Source organism: Artemia sp. Qi Xiang Cuo, chromosome 20 (assembly GCF_049724085.1).
Source record: "Artemia sp. Qi Xiang Cuo chromosome 20, ASM4972408v1, whole genome shotgun sequence".
Taxonomy (NCBI): domain Eukaryota; kingdom Metazoa; phylum Arthropoda; class Branchiopoda; order Anostraca; family Artemiidae; genus Artemia; species Artemia sp. Qi Xiang Cuo.
In genome coordinates, this window is record NC_142813.1 from 39515572 (window position 1) to 39531769 (window position 16198).

General features: G+C 35.5%; 1 protein-coding gene across 1 annotated transcript in view; it reads right to left on the minus strand.

Annotated features, from left to right (window-relative positions):
* LOC148940182 (NFX1-type zinc finger-containing protein 1-like) overlaps positions 1-16198 on the minus strand; it is a 51708-nt gene that overhangs the window by 15914 nt on the left and 19596 nt on the right. Inside the window, exons 7-8 of the mRNA XM_089106092.1 lie at positions 9053-9366; positions 4986-5119 (exon numbers count right to left, since the gene is read on the minus strand). Of these exons, the coding sequence (XP_088962218.1) occupies positions 4986-5119; positions 9053-9366 (448 nt within the window). The remainder of the gene's footprint in view (positions 1-4985; positions 5120-9052; positions 9367-16198) is intronic.

The window sequence follows — 16198 nt, forward strand, 5'->3', positions numbered from 1 at the left end:
GGGGGGGGGGGGGGCTAGTTGCCCTCCAATCACTTTCGACTATTAAAAAGGGCACTAGCCCTTTGAATTTTCCATCGAATGAGCCTTTTTTGAAGTTTCTACGACAACACCTTCTATAAAAAACCTTATATGCCCCCAGGGCATAACTTAAAACCCTTGCCCTGAGGGTTGTGGAGGAGTGTCCTCCTCAAAAACATATTTTCTATCTGGAAATCAACTACGCTGAACAAAATGGCTATCTCAAAATTTTGATTGGATGTTTTTGGGTGAATGATGGGCGTGGGGGGGAGGGGGGCTAGTTGCCCTCCAATCACTTTTGACTATTAAAAAGGGCACTAGGCCTTTGAAATTCCAATCGAATGAGCCGTTTTGAAGTTTCTACGACAAAGCCTTCTATAAAAACCTTATACGCCCCCAGGGCATAGCTTAAAACCCTTGCCCTAAGGGTTGTGGGGGAGTGTCCTCCTCAAAGACATATTTTATATCTGGAAATCAACTACGCTTAACAAAATGGATATCTCAAAATTTTGATTGGATGTGTTTGGGGAAATGATGGGCGTGGGGGGGCTAGTTGCCCTCCAATCACTTTCGACTACTAAAAAGGGTACTAGCTCTTTGAATTTCCAATCGAATCAGCCTGTTTTGAAGTTTCTACGACAAAGCCTTCTATAAAAACCCTTATGCCCTCAGTGCATAACTTAAAATCCCTGCCCTGAGGGTTGTGGGGGAGTGTCCTCCTAAAAAACATATTTTCTATCTGGAAATCAACTAAGCTGAACAAAATGGCTATCTTAAAATTTGGATTGAATGTTTTTGGGGGATTGATGAGTGTGGGGGGGGGGGCTAGTTGCCCTCCAATCACTTTCGACTATTAACAAGGGCACTAGCCACTCCTTCCAATCGAATGAGCCCTTTTCGAAGTTCCTACGACAACTCCTTCGATACGAGTGTCCGGGTGGAGAAAAAACACATTTTGCCCACATCGTTCTTTACTTGGGCAGCGCTAGCGCGCTGCCTATGATGCCTAGGGTGCGGGTGATGAAGGCGGCTTATTTAGAAACGCTGACGGGCAGCTCAGGTAGGGATGTTGAAGGGCAGCTCAGGTAGGGATGTTGAAGGGTAGCTTAGGTAGGGGATGGGCGTAACAAATTAAGAGTGTATTAGATCAGCGTGGGCTAAGTCATAGGTGGGGGGATTGTTTATGGCTCGAGGACAAGGGGGACCAAGTAAGTGGTTTAGTTGAAAGGATTTTACAGGACCAAGAAATACAGGCATGGCAGGCCCAGCGTTCGCTTTCAAAGTCACTGGGTCCGTATTGTCGGTCGAAGGAGGTTTGGGGTAAAGTTTTATTTTTTAAAGTGGGTATGAATCAGAATGAAATAAAGTTAATAAATTAAATAAAAGCTGATAGTTTGTCACTGGGCCAAAGAAGAAAGTTTATTGGGAGGGAAAGGTCAAAGGCTGGTCCTTATTTTTGTCCTATATGTGGAGGTTCAAAAGAAAGGGTATATCACTAGATGTAAGAATGTGAGGAGCTGAGTGATTGGAGACTTGGATTGTTTGGTAGGGGGGATTACGATTTTGAGTGGTTGGTGAGAGTGTGTGCGGATGAGTGTTTATGGGTATCAGAAGCTTGGCACGGTTCCTTCTTCTCGCGATGAATCATAGAAGCAGATTTCTGTAGGTTTATGTTAGGATTTATTTAATTTCTTTGTAATTATTTTTGTTTACTTTTTTACCATGACCTATGGGATTTTAGTGCAAATAAATTCTATTCTATTCTAGCATTTATGCAAAAAGGATTCTAGCGAGGAAACTATATCGGCCACAGGAACTTGTTTTGGTGAAAAAGAGAATTTTGGACCTTTTTTAAGAGTTTGGATTTCCTTAGGTTCGAGTGTTCTACAGGAGAGATTAACAAATAGAAACAACAAGGAATTTTTTTCTTAAGACTGACTTTTTAAGATTTTAGAATGGTCACATTTTAATGTGAATTTCTTTTATATTTGTTCATTTGTTTTGCTGAGGACGAACCTTGGATATAGGGTCGAAATATTCATTTAGGGTAAAGGTTCTTCTGTCTTAAAAAAAATACTTGTTGTTTCTATTTATGATGGAAAGGCAGTGTGGTCTTCTTCACTATTTACATTTGAAACAAGAAAATAAGTACAAACAATCGGGCTATCTAATTTCAATCAAGCAGCTAGCCTTTATTTCTTCGGCAAAAGTTACGGTGCTGCTTTTCAAAGCAAAAATTTGCCTATTTTTTTTACCTACATATTCAAAAGAAGGCTCTAATTTAAATATGACTGATAAAAAATTACAAAAATAAAATCAAAAGTAAGAAACAAATTTGACTGATTAGTATCTCGATTAGAATCAGACCAGCCTTATCAGATCTGATAAAAATCAGAATTAGACTCAGATCAGCCTTGTCAATTAGAATCAGAGCATTTTAGATTTTAAGCTAATTCTTTTTCAGCTTCACACTTGTCTTGGTTCTGTTGGTCCTCAATTACGTTTGTGCAGGTCCTGCCGGAACATTCTGAACAGCCGGAACGCAACGGATCAGCCCAAATCTTGGAGACGAGCCTTTTACTGTTTGACAACTTAGCTTGCACTGGCACCTGATCATGGTTGCAGGGATAGTTGCAACCAAGTAAAGAGCGAATCACGGCCAAAGACAATCAAAAGTGTATAAAGGCGTAAAAAAAATGTCTTGTGAAAGGAAATTTCCATTTGACGGTGATTTTGGAAAGGTAACTATGATTTCTTTAAAATTTAAACGTAAGAAATTATTGCGAAAACCAACTTATGGATATTTTGAGGAAGAGCTTGAAATCCCTCAAAAATTACAACAGATCAAAGTGCAAAATGCACCATTGAAAACATTACAGTCCAACCCCTACACAAGAATTAGTTCCCCGCCTTGAAAAACAAGGAAAATAACGATTTCGAATGGGTAACACCGATGTGTTTGGTTTTTTCTTCTACAAGCGCTAGCAGGGTATCGCAACATCGTAAAGAGATTTTTAATAGCCCATTTAGAAGTAAAAATCATATATACGTGTTTTGTAGAAATTCATTTCTTAAGACATTCCACAAGCAATGTATGACATCAAAAATTGCATTTTCGGTGTCATTTCTAGAGTGGAAAATCTGGTAAGCATGAAGTTTGTGCTATTATGATCCCCATGGTTGAAAACCCTTCAATGAAGGTTTACAATCCCTCTCATGTATAATTCCTTGTGCTTTTCCTCCAAGCCCCCTAATTAAGTTTCAAAATTTGTCTGCTGGCTAGCAGAATTAGTATACTACTACAATAGCGTTCAGAGATGCTTAATGGCTAATTTCAACGGTGTTAATCATATATACCTGGTTTTGGTAAATTTGTCCAGATAATGACATTCTAAGTAGTAACGTCTGAACTTTAACTTGAAATATCCAAATGCTCAACCAAATGTCGACTTGATAGCATAACTGACTCAGTAAAGGACTCCTATCAAAAGTCAAGCCTAAGATAACAAAATACTCGTAGTTTGCCATCAACCCATAGACTCAACCCTTCAAAAAGATAGACAACTCCATTTAAACAACTAAATCCCAGTCAAATCAAAAAAAAAAAAAAAATATAACTTGACCAGATTTCTGCTTGAAATATTTCAATGTCAACTTGCAATGTAGAAAAATCCAATTAAATGTCAACTAGATAGCATAACCTACTCAGTACAAGAATCAACAAAGCACAAATATCAATGAAGAAATTGGTAAAATTAGCTTAATTCAACTGGCAAAATTCTGATGGATGATTTTCACCAATGGGGAAAGTGTAATCCAAGAAAACTTGGCAATCTTGGTTTTAAATTCGCTTCTGTAAAAGAATTGTGCATGTCATAGGTAGCACAACAGCACTGGCCAATTATAGGACAATGGATGAAGGTTGTATAAATTTTTTTCAATCCACTTAGTATGGACGGGGTTGTCGTAGGAACTTCGAAGGGGGCTGATTCGATTGGAAATTCAAGGTCCTAGTGCTCTTTTTAGGAGTATAAGGTCATTGGAAGGAAACCATCCCTCTCCCACACCTTTGTTAGCTAAACTAAATGAAAAGAGTTTAGGTGCACCTAGGTTGTTGAAAGGGTGTGTCTATAACATCTCAAGAACAGATATGGGTGTCAAGTTGAAACTTCTGGGAAGTCTTGAGGGAGATGTTGAAACAAATCAAAAGACACTGTGTTCATCCAGGTTGTCAAAATGGCGTGTCTTTAATATTTCGGGAATTGCTAAAAGTGATAATTTGAAACTTTTACGGCATGCTGAACTAAACCAAAGGACATCATGTAGATACATGCTGTCAGAAGGGCGTATCTGCAGTAACTCAGGAAAAGCCAAGATTATTAAGCTGAACCTTTCAGCGAATGGTGAGTGGAAAACAAACTTATTAAAAAAAACACTAAGTGCATCCAGTTTGTCAAAAGAGTGAGTGTGACATCTCAGGAACGCGCAAGGGTGTCATATTGTTGAAGGAGATGTTGAATTAAATAAGAGAATGCTGCTGATATGGCATAATTCCAACTGAAGATAACATACAAAATCAAGTATAGCATATAAAATATAACATAAAATGTGAAGTATAATATTAGGTATATTGTAAATGAAACACATTATAAAGTACATGAATATTTTCAAACAAATTTAAGTAAAATTTAAAAGGAAGAAAATAAAATTCGATTTCTGAGCTTCTAGATGTGGAAAATTTCAGTATGAGATCACAGACGAGTTCTTTAACAGTGAAAATGGCAAATTTTAAGGATTTTTAAATTGGCTGTTCGGGAGATTGGGTTAAAAATAATTTTAGAAAACTGAAAACTCAAAACTTATTTCGCAATGTTAAAAAAGTAATTGCAAAAGATTTTTCCACACATAATGAATCGGTACTATCCTCAACACATTTTAGAACATGAGTGTTATTTGAAGCAACTTACTTTTGTAAGGTGAAACAAATCGTCACTCATCAACAATAGTTTTTGCCCAACTCGTTTTAGCCTCTGGTGCTTATCGAAAGTGGTACTAATGCGCCTCACCAGTTCTGCCAGAGCCTGGTGTATACCAGAAGAGTCTGAAAAAAAAAAAAACGCCAGGGAAAGTTAGAAAGATATGAATAGAAAATAAATCTTAAAATTTGATAGTATCTTACACACAAGAGAGAGAGAGAGAGAGCCACAGAGAGAAATAGAGACAGAGAAAGAAAGAACTATATATATATATATATATATATATATATATATATATATATATATATATATATATATATATATATATATATATATATATATATATATATATATATATATATATATATATATATATATATATATATATACATATATATATATATATATATATATATATATATATATATATATATATATATATATGAGAGTAGAGAGAGAGAGAGAGAGAGAGAGAGAGAGAGAGAGAGAGAGAGAGAGAGAGAGAGAGAGAGAGAGAGAGAGAGAGAGAGAGAGAGAGAGAGAGAGAGAGAGAGAGAGAGAGAGAGAGAGAGAGAGAGAGAGAGAGAGAGAGAGAGAGAGAGAGAGAGAGAGAGAGAGAGAGAGAGAGAGAGAGAGAGAGAGAAGAGAGGAGAGAGATGAGAGGTAGAAAGAGAGTAAGAGAAATGAAAGAGTTAAAGAGACATAATGAGAGAACCCGAGAGAGAGTTCCCAAAGCCCATTTCCCGTGAATACATTGCCAATTCCGGTTATTAATAAGCTAGATAGAACTCTGGGTGTTTGATTTATCCTTTTGAGTCAGATATTTATGAAGAGGTTCAAAAGAACAAAAGACCGTCACCTCCATCGGGTAACCCAAAAAGACTTTTTGAAGCTTTTGAACCGCAGTTCAAATGGAAGCGTTGAAAAAACCGGTTATTATTTCGGGTGATTTTAACTTTGATCTTTTGAATCACGATGTTGGAAATAATAAGGAGTTTTTAAGTATGATAATGTGTTCTAGTTTTTTTCCAAGTGTTTCTCTGCCGACAAGAGTTACAGCTAACACAGCTACATTATTAGATAGTAAATTTCTCTCTCCTGTTTTATTTGATGTTGAAAAATCGTCAGTAATTTTGTTTGATATATCAGATCATTTTCCGGTGGGTGTTGTTTTAAATTTAAATAATAGTAATAAACAACATCGAGATTCAACAATGGATAATTCAAAAAAGCGATATACATGGACTGATTGTATAGTGATCCTTCAGTTAATTGATGACCATATTGGAGTTCAGTTTATGGTTCAGATGACGCAAATGCTGCGTCTTCAGATTTTATTGATCAAATGATGCGACTGCGGATCGGGCTTCTTCAACACGAGTTTCGCATGGAAAGGTTACGCAGAAATTTGACCCATGGATTACTGAAGGTATTTTGACTTCGTTTAAACATAAAAATATAAGTTTAAGAATTATTTAAAATTATAGACACCTGAGTCGTATGAAGAATTCAGTTTATAGGCCATAAGCTAAATTCAATTATTAGGCATGGGAAGAGAAAATATTATAATGAGAGATTTTTGGAGTATAAATCAGATATAAGAAAGACATGGCAATTGGTAAATGAAAAGATACGTCCTCACAGTCGTAAAAGTACTAGTGTTAATTGCCTTGTTTTAAATGGAGAAAATATTACACAGCCGAATGAAATTTTAAATGCTTTTGGAGATTATTTTAGTAATATTGGTTCTAGACTTGAATCGACTATGAATATGCGACTGAATTCTCCTTTTGTTCCAGTTAATGAGCAACATTCAGAAGATTCGTTTTCTTTTTCAGAGATTGTGCCTCATGAGATTGAAAAAGTTATTCTGAAGCTTAAACGGAGTTTTTTTAAGGGCGCATTTGGATTTTTGGCTCAAACCGTAAAGCAAATACCGTCAAGCATTTCACCTTTGTTGGCACATATTTTCAATCTATCACTTATGCATGGAGTTTTTCCAGAGCTTTTGAAAAAAGCAAACGTTATAGCATTACCTTAAGCTTGGAGTTCAATTGACCCTTCATATTATAGAGGCATTTCTCTACTTTCGATTTTCAGCAAAATTTTGAAAAAACTTGCAAATAGTCAATTACGAAAATATTTATTTGACAGTAAGATTTTACACACGTCTCAATATGGTTTTATAAAAGGAAATGACAATATGGTTTTATAAAAGGAAAGGAACATGAGATTTTACTATATATTAATGATTCACTAGATGAAGGTCAACACGCTTTTGTGATTATTCTTGATGTCGCCAAGGCGTTTGACACCGCAAATCATTCGTTGCTTCTTTCTGAACTTAAGTCTTATGGGTTTTCAACACAAGCAGTTAAATTTTTTGCAGCTTACCTTTTTGGGAGACGACTAGATTGTGTTGATAAATCTCATGATCTCCGTTCCGAAACTTTTCCAATTAATTACGGAGTGCCTCAGGGCTCTGTCCTTGGGCCTATTCTATTTCTTCATTTTATAAATGATTTGCCTGAAGTTTTGCCTCTTTAAAATTATAATGTTTGCTGATGATGTAGTAATTTTTGCTTCTCACCGCGACCTATCAGTTCTTTTCCAGAACCTCGAAAGTACGCTACTGACTGTATCTGATTGGTATTCAAGGAATGTACTAGCTCTTAATGAAAAAAAAAATGCCAATGTATGTTATTTTCTTGAATGATCTTGAATTAAAACGGGTTGATCAGTTGAAATATCTTGGGATTATTTTAGATGAAAATTTGTCGTTTCATAAATATGTAAAACCACTATCGTTAAAAACTTCAGGAAATATTGGCATGCTAACTCGTCTTCGTCATTTCCTTCCTAAAGCTATCATAAAATCTATTTATTATTCTTTCTTCCACCCATATTTTCTCTATTGCATTTCGGTTTGGGCATTTACCTTTTCGTCTGTTTTCAAAGCTCTCCAAATACTTCAGAATAAAGCAATGAGGATTCTTTTTTATGGTGATTGCAGATCTTCAGTTAGACACCTATATGGGACTTCAGGAATTTATTCTTTGGACCAACTTCATTTAATTTCTATATCTAGTATTTGTCACGATTATCAATACAGTAATTTACCTGAAAATTTCTCCGACATTTTCCCAAGTCATTCTCAATTCCATAATTATCCTACTACGCATCATTCAGACTTTTCCAACGAAATTCGCCCGACATCGAGAGCGCAATTCAGTATCCGGCACACTGGGCCAAAAATCTGAAACTCAATTCCAGCATCAGTTCGAGAATGCAGCAATAAGCGACATTTACTAAGACTGGTGAAGAAATGTCTTACGACAAGTTAAGCATTTTGTTTATTATGGTTATATTTTTCGTTGTTGTAAAGTTTAGTTAGAAAATGGCTGTGTATTTTCGTTGCCAATATTTTCAGCGCTAAAGTATGCCACCAGGCATGTGCGCTGTCTTGGGACATTTATTTATGTTTGTGTTATAAATAAAATGTTCTACTCTATTCTACTCTAAACAAATAACAAAACAAGCAAACAAATACAGTTAACGGGAAGCATACCTGAAACTCAGTGGTAAATTCTATTGGCTAGAAAAATTTTCTACGGAGATAAATTTCCCAAATGAAATACAAAGGTCTTTAAAAGGTCTTTTTGAAAAATTTAACACCTATTGTTGTAAAAGAAGAACAGACCAGCAAAGAATTTCTTCAAAAAAAAAAAAAAAAAAAAACTACCGTACGTAAAAAAAAAAAAAAAAAAGGGTGTTTGGCCAGTGAAAAAGGCAGAAAAAAGGGGCCGAGAAGTTTAATGAGTTCAAGTCAAGTGAAAAAGACAAGGGAAACACTATAAATTTGACCATTTTAATCAAGGTGCCTTTGTCAAGAGTGAAATAAAACCCAACGAGAAGGCTAAAATTCTGAAACTAATACTGATTCAAATGAAAAATAATAACAAACCAGACATACAATCTTTACAAATGTCACCATGCACACCTAGTGTTGCTGAAAATCCTTATTTTGGATCCGTACCTAACAAAGAAAAAAATCTTACCTGTTCTAGGACTCGCTATTAAATTGTTACTGGCCTTAAAGCCAGTAACTCTATCTTGCATTTCCAGTAACTCTCTCAGTAACTCTTCCAGTTCTGCACTGACGTCTTTAGCCGTAAAAAATTGAGCCTTGACTTCTTCAGTATCACGAAAAGTTTGTCTTATTACATTTCCATACCGACCAATAAATGATGAAATAGGAGTGTTGCATCTTGGGCAGCGCTGCAGCCCTACCAAGTCCTTGCTAACAGACTTCATCCAGTAGTCCATTGCCTCAACTTCAATTACGTGACCACAGTCGGGTAAAGAGACAAACCTGAAATTTTTAATGGATTATATAATGATGAAGAACATATTAAGATAAATCCAGAACATATTAAAAATCGACTATCAGGATCCAAAACTGACCCCGTTTGGGAGATTGGGTCAGTGGTGCATCTTTGTGAGCTCAATTAGAGTTCACCCAGTGCCAAATGGGGAACTAAGGAAATATAGAGAAGGTAAAAAGGAAGGGTGCACGAGAGCACCTGATATCCCCCCTCCTTCGTTACACTTCCTGCTTGGAAGGCCATGAAATGAAGATTGGCGACGTCACTTTAGACTGTGAAGTGTGGCACCATATCCTTTACCTATCTTCGCTTTTTAATATCCAAAAGGTAAAAACATATGAAGGGGACAACAAAAATAAAAATAGTATAAGAAAAAATATTGCCTTTTTTCTATACTATAACAAAAATAAAATTGTACGAAGGGGTCCATACCAGGCATTAAGCAACAACGGGCTAAAAGGAACATGATATTAACAAAATCGCTTAAACTACAATCATATAAAACATTTTCAAGAACGAGGCAGGGTTCAAAGCAAAATTATGTTTGCAAGTAAGGCTCCATATTTATTCCAACCATTTCAAAACATGGTAGTTTTTGATCATTGTCCTCTTAGGGATAGAAGGGTGGTGGACTGAAGCCTTTAAAAAATTTAAACTTAAAATTTAGAGCCAAAAAATTTACGTTCTCTGTGTAAATTTGGTATGTTGTTTCTATACTCGCATGGGGTTTTAATATAAAACCGTAAAACGAAAAATTCCTGGCTTTCGCTTGTTCCATGGCTATTACTTTAGCTGTTTGAGGTTATTTGTCATCCGGTGAATTTTGCAGGCGTCATAGATACCAAAAGCAATAAGACAATCCATGGGGAAAATGTTATAATTTTCCTTTTTAAATGCATTTAAATATTAAATTATTCATATGAACTTTTTTTCAAAATAAATGCTCTAAACGACTTTTATCAAACTCGTACCCTAAATAGATCGCTTTATAAGGCCAGAAAATCTCAGCGGGTCAATTTTCAAAAAATAAATGTGGAACCGTTTTCGATAAAAATACGAAAACAAATGTATAAATACACAATTGCTCGCTTAAACAGAGTAGATTATATAATTACATAACTAATAATCATTGATCATAAAATAGTAAGAGCAACGCCAAAAACCTTATGTCAAAGGACCAAAAAAATAATATGGAGAAACCCAAGCTGGTTTATTTTTCCTGTAGGAGGAGTCGTTGATGTATTTACTGACTCAAAAGAAACTAGGTTTAACTAGTTTCTTTTGTGACTATTCATAGGAATAATGAAAAAATTGCACAATTTTCATATGATATCTTCACAACCAGAATCAAACAGATCGTGGTAACGAACCGTAAGTAAGGAGCGACCCGGCTCAATAGTAACCGAAACTCTAAAAACGGGATTTTGATACCAATAGATACATCAAAAGAATCAGATTTTAATACTGATTTCAAATATATAAGTTTCATCATGTTTAATCTTACCCATAAAAAATTACGCGCCTGAAAAAAATTGGCTGATTTTCAAAAAAAGGGGGGAAAGACCCCCTAACAGTTATAGAACCTTAATTAAAATCACACTATCATATTCAACATATCAGATAGCCCTACTGCAGAGGTTTCAAGCTGCTATCTACAAAAATGTGCAATTTTCCACTTTTTGCCAGAAGAAAGATCACGGATGCGTGTTTATTTGTTTGTTTTTTTTTTTTTTTTTTTTCCCCCAGGGGTGATCGTATCAACTCAGTGGTCCTAGAATATCGTGGGAGGGCTCATTGGAACGGAAATTTAAAGTTCTAGTGCCCCTTTTAAGTGACCAAAATAGTGGAGGGCAACTAGGCCCCCTCCCAGGCTCATTTTTTTCCCAAAGTCATCGGATAAAAATTTTGAGATAGCCATTTTGTTCAGCATGGTCGAAAATATGATAAAAATGTCTTTTAGGATGACTTGATCCCCCAAAGTCCCCAGGGGGAGGGCTGAAAGTTATGAACTTTACTCAATGTTAACATATAGTATTGGTTATTGGGAAGTATACAGACTTTTTCAGAGGAGATTTTTTCTGGTAGGTGGGGGACGGAGAGGGTCGGGGGCTATATGGAAGGATCTTTCCATGAAGGACGTTGTCATGGGGGAAGGGCCAGTGCGATGAAGGGGGTGCCGGATTTCCCAGCATTATTAAAGAAAAAGATCAGGAATTAAATAAAAAAAAACAAGTTTTTCAACTGATCAACTGATTATGATTAAGAGGTCATTTTTAAAGAACTGGAAAAAACATTTGAACTATAGTTTAAGAAGCAGGGTATTGACTAGGGGGCGAACCCCCTAATATACGTGTTAAAAATTTATGAATATAGAAGTTCGTTACGTAAGTGAATTCTAAGTTACGTATATTTATTACTAATAAAAACGTTCGTAAATAAAATTAAACAAGTTTCGAGAAAGCCATTTAACCAAATATAATATGCAAATTTGTTTGTAATTATTCATATACTGTGAGCAAAAATAAAAATCTGCATCAATTCAAAAAAGTTCAAAAATTAAATAAAAAAAACAAGTTTTTTTTAACTGAAAGTAAGGAACGACTTTTAAACTCGAAGCGAACAGAAATTATTCCTTATATGAAAGGGCTGTCCCCTCCTCAACGCCTCGCTCTTTACGCTAAAGTTTGACTTTCTCACAACTCTATTTTTTTAAACAATAAAAAAACTTTAGCGTAAAGAGCGAGGCGTTGAGGAGGGGACAGCCCCCTTCATATACGGAATAATTTCTGTTCGTTTTAAGTTTTAACGTCGTTCCTTACTTTCAGTTAAAAAAACTTGTTTTTTTATTTAATCAGATTCAGAAACTGAAGGGCTATAAGATAGAATCAATTTATAGCCCTCCTGATTCCCGAAGCCTTCTAAAAGCCAGGACGCGAAATACTGAATTTGGTAATTAAATCTTTAGTGATTTGTTTTATTTTCTACTGCTACTATTTCAAAATCCTGAAGATCCTCCGCTGGCTGAAGCCAACATCTAGGCTCGTTTCCCTTCCTCATTTCTAAACTCAGAGCTCAGTTCTTTATTCCCTCCCATGAAGCCCCCACTTTTTTAGATCTCGTCTTAACTCTTTCACTATTAACTCTTTCTTAACTCTTGTCTTAAGTCTAACCCCTTACAAACACTCCGTTTTTTCTATGGTCCCAGCTATCAAACAGTTCGTGGTAACGAACTGTAAGTAAGGAGCGACCCGGCTCAATGGTAACCGAAACTCTAAAAAACGGGATTTTGATACCAATAGATACATCAAAAGAATCAGATTTTAATTCTGATTTCAAATATATAAGTTTCATCAAGTTTAATCTTACCCATCAAAAGTTACGTGCCTGAGAAAATTTGGCTGATTTTCGAAAAAAGGGGGAAAAACCCCCTAAAAATTATAGAACCTTAATGAAAATCACACCATCATATTCAGCGTATCAGAGAACCCTACTGTAGAGGTTTCAAGCTCCTATCTACAAAAAATGTGGAATTTTACGTTTTTGGCCAGAAGAAAGATCACGGGCGCGTGTTTATTTGTTTGTTTGTTTGTTTTTTTGTTTTTTTTTCCCCAGCGGTGATCGTATTGACCCAGCGGTCCTAGAATGTCATGATAGCGATCAGTGGAAATGAAATTAAGTTGTAGTTCCCTTTTTAAGTGACCGAAAAAAATGGAGGGCACCTAGGCTCCCTCCCACGCTCATTTTTTTCCCAAAGTCACCCGATCAAAATTTTGAGATAGCCATTTTGTTCAGCATGGTCGAAAATATGATAAAAATGTCTTTTAGGATGACTTGATCCCCCAAAGTCCCCAGGGGAGGGCTGAAAGTTATGAACTTTACTCAATGTTAACATATAGTATTGGTTATTGGGAAGTATACAGACTTTTTCAGAGGAGATTTTTTCGGGTCGGGGGGGGACGGCGCGGGTCGGGCGCTAGATGGCAGGCTCTGTCCATGACGGCAGATGTCATGGGGGAAGGGACATTGCTATGAAGGGGGCGCCGGATTTCCCAGCATTATTAAAGAAAAAGATCAGGAATTAAATAAAAAAAAACAAGTTTTTCAACTGATCAACTGATTGTGATTGAGAGGTCATTTTTAAAGAACTGGAAAAAAAAATTCGAACTATAGTTTAAAGAGCAGGGTATTGACTAGGGGGCGAACCCCCTAATATACTTTTTAAAAATTTATGAATATATAATTTCTTTAGTTAAGTTAATTCTAAGTTACGTATATTTATTACTAATAAAAACGTTCTTAAATAAAATTAAACAAGTTTCGAGAAAGCCATTTAACCAAATATAATATGCAAATTTTGTTTTAATTATTCATGTACGGTGAGCCAAAATCAAAATCTGCATTAATTCAAAAACATTCAAAAATTAAATAAGAAAAAACAAGTTTTTTTAACTGAAAGTAAGGAACGACGTTAAAACTAAAAACGAACAGAAATTATTCCGTATATGACGGGGGCTGTCCCCTCCTCACCGCCTCGCTCGTTACGCTAAAGTTTGGATTTATAACAACTCTATTTTTTTTAAAAATAAAAAAAATTTAGCGTAAAGAGCGAGGCGTTGAGGAGGGGACAGCCCCCTTCATATACGGAATAATTTCTGTTCGTTTTAAGTTTTAACGTCGTTCCTTACTTTCAGTTAAAAAAACTCGTTTTTTTTATTTAATTTTACCAAGAAACACAATTTTGGTGAAGCCTCATACGTCATCCATAAAATGTGACTAAGCTTATATCCAGCCTTTCACCATATTGAGAATCATTATTTTGAGAATGATTTGAGAATGCTAAACCATGATTAAGTTACAGGAAATGATATAGAAAAGAATGAAAAAGTTTGTGATAGTAACGGTTTTAGGTCTCATAAACTGGGGAGAAGGCAAGGTATACAAAAATTACAATTGCAACGATTTTTTAGTCAATTAAGTACCTTAATAAGACTGTAAAATGTAAAATAAACGGAATTTAATGTCAGATGTAAGAAAAACGGGGGGGGGGGGGAGCTGCCCCCTGCCCATTATAGAGCCATAACTGGTTTGCGACACTTTGGAAGTGAAGGAAGGTTCATTTTGCGAGGGCGGATTAGAAACAATACTAAAAGGATTAAAAAGTAATAAGCGCCCAAATGCTGATCGTTTGGTAAATGAGTATTTTAAATATGGTGGTTGTTAAGTTAGAAATAAATCACTGAAGATTATGAATTTGATTTTTTTTAAAGGGGGAAGTACCTAGTGATTCTAAGAAAAATTTAATTGAACCATTTTGATGGACTTCATCCTAGGGAAGCGACAAAGGATATAGGAGAGCATTGAATCACACAAGAAATTTAAAATCTCTTGGACTTGGATTATGCTGATGACTTGGGTGTCCTAGATGAAAATGTTAGCAAAATGACTAAATTTCGAGGTTCTGAGAGTTCAGGGTAAAACTATAGCTTTAAAAATTATTAATAAGGAGGCTAAGTCGTTTAGACTGGGAACAAGTGAAGATGAAGAGATTGTGTTGGGTAACGAGAAGATCGATCAAGTAGATAGCTTCATTTGACTAGGTATTATCAGTAAAGATGATAGATGCAGTAAAAATGTTAAAAGTAGAATAGCAAAGGGTGAGGGTGTTTTTCACAGTTTAAAAAAGTTTGGAATAATAGGAAGATAAGTCTGCGAACCAAGATTAGAATATTGGAAGCTATAGTCATGACAGTGGTCAAGTATGGCTATGAAACATGTGCACTCCGAAAGACGGAGCAGAATTTGTTGGATTGTTTTCCATAGGATTTGTCTGTGCATTCTTCTGAGTACCCATCTGGCTGTCCGTATTTTAAACAGTAAGCAGTACGAAAACTATTGTTCTATTCCGATTTCTAAGGCTATGATGAGAGAAAGGTTGAGATGGATAGGATACATTCTGCGGATTAAGGATGACAGATTGCCAAAGAACCTCCTTTTCGACTGACCATCTAGGGTCAAACAAAAAGCAGGTCGTCCCTAAATGGGATTAAATAAAAAATAAGTTTTTTTTAAAACTGAATGTAAGGAGCTAAAATAAGACTTAAAACGAACAGAAATGATTCCGTATATGAAAGGGGCTGTCCCCTCCTCAGCGTCTCGTTCTTTACGCTAAAGTTTTTTTTATTGTTTTAAAAAGTAGAGTTGTGAGAAAGAGTAAAAATTTAGCGCAAAGAGCGAGGCGTTGAGGAGGGGACAGCCCCTTTCATATACGGAATAATTTCTGTTCGTTTTAAGTTTTAATGTCGCTCCTTACTTTCAGTTAAAAAAACGTTTTTTTATTTAGTTTTTGAAAATTTTTGAATTAATGCAGGTTTTGATTTTGGCTCACTGTACACGAATGATTAAAACGCAATTTGCATATTAATTTTACTTTTTTTTGGTTAAATGGCTTTCTCGAAAGTTGTTTAATTTTATTTACGAATCTTTTTATTAGTAATGAATATACGTAACTTTCGAATTAACTTACGTAACAAACTTCTATATTCATATGTTTTTAATATGTATACCACGGGGTTCACCCCCTAGTCAATACCTCACTCTTTACGCTAAAGTTCGAATTTAGTTCCAATTCTTCAAGAATGACCCCTTAATCAAAAAGGCCGTTAATTAGAATAAATAGCTCTTATGAAAGTACTAAAAAAAACGTTAGTGTAAATAGCTAGGTAAAGACCAGGGGGCAAACCTAACCATATGTACATTAGTTTCTGTTCGTTTTAAGTTTTATGTTGCTCTTTACTTTCAGTTGGAAAAATTTTTTTTTAT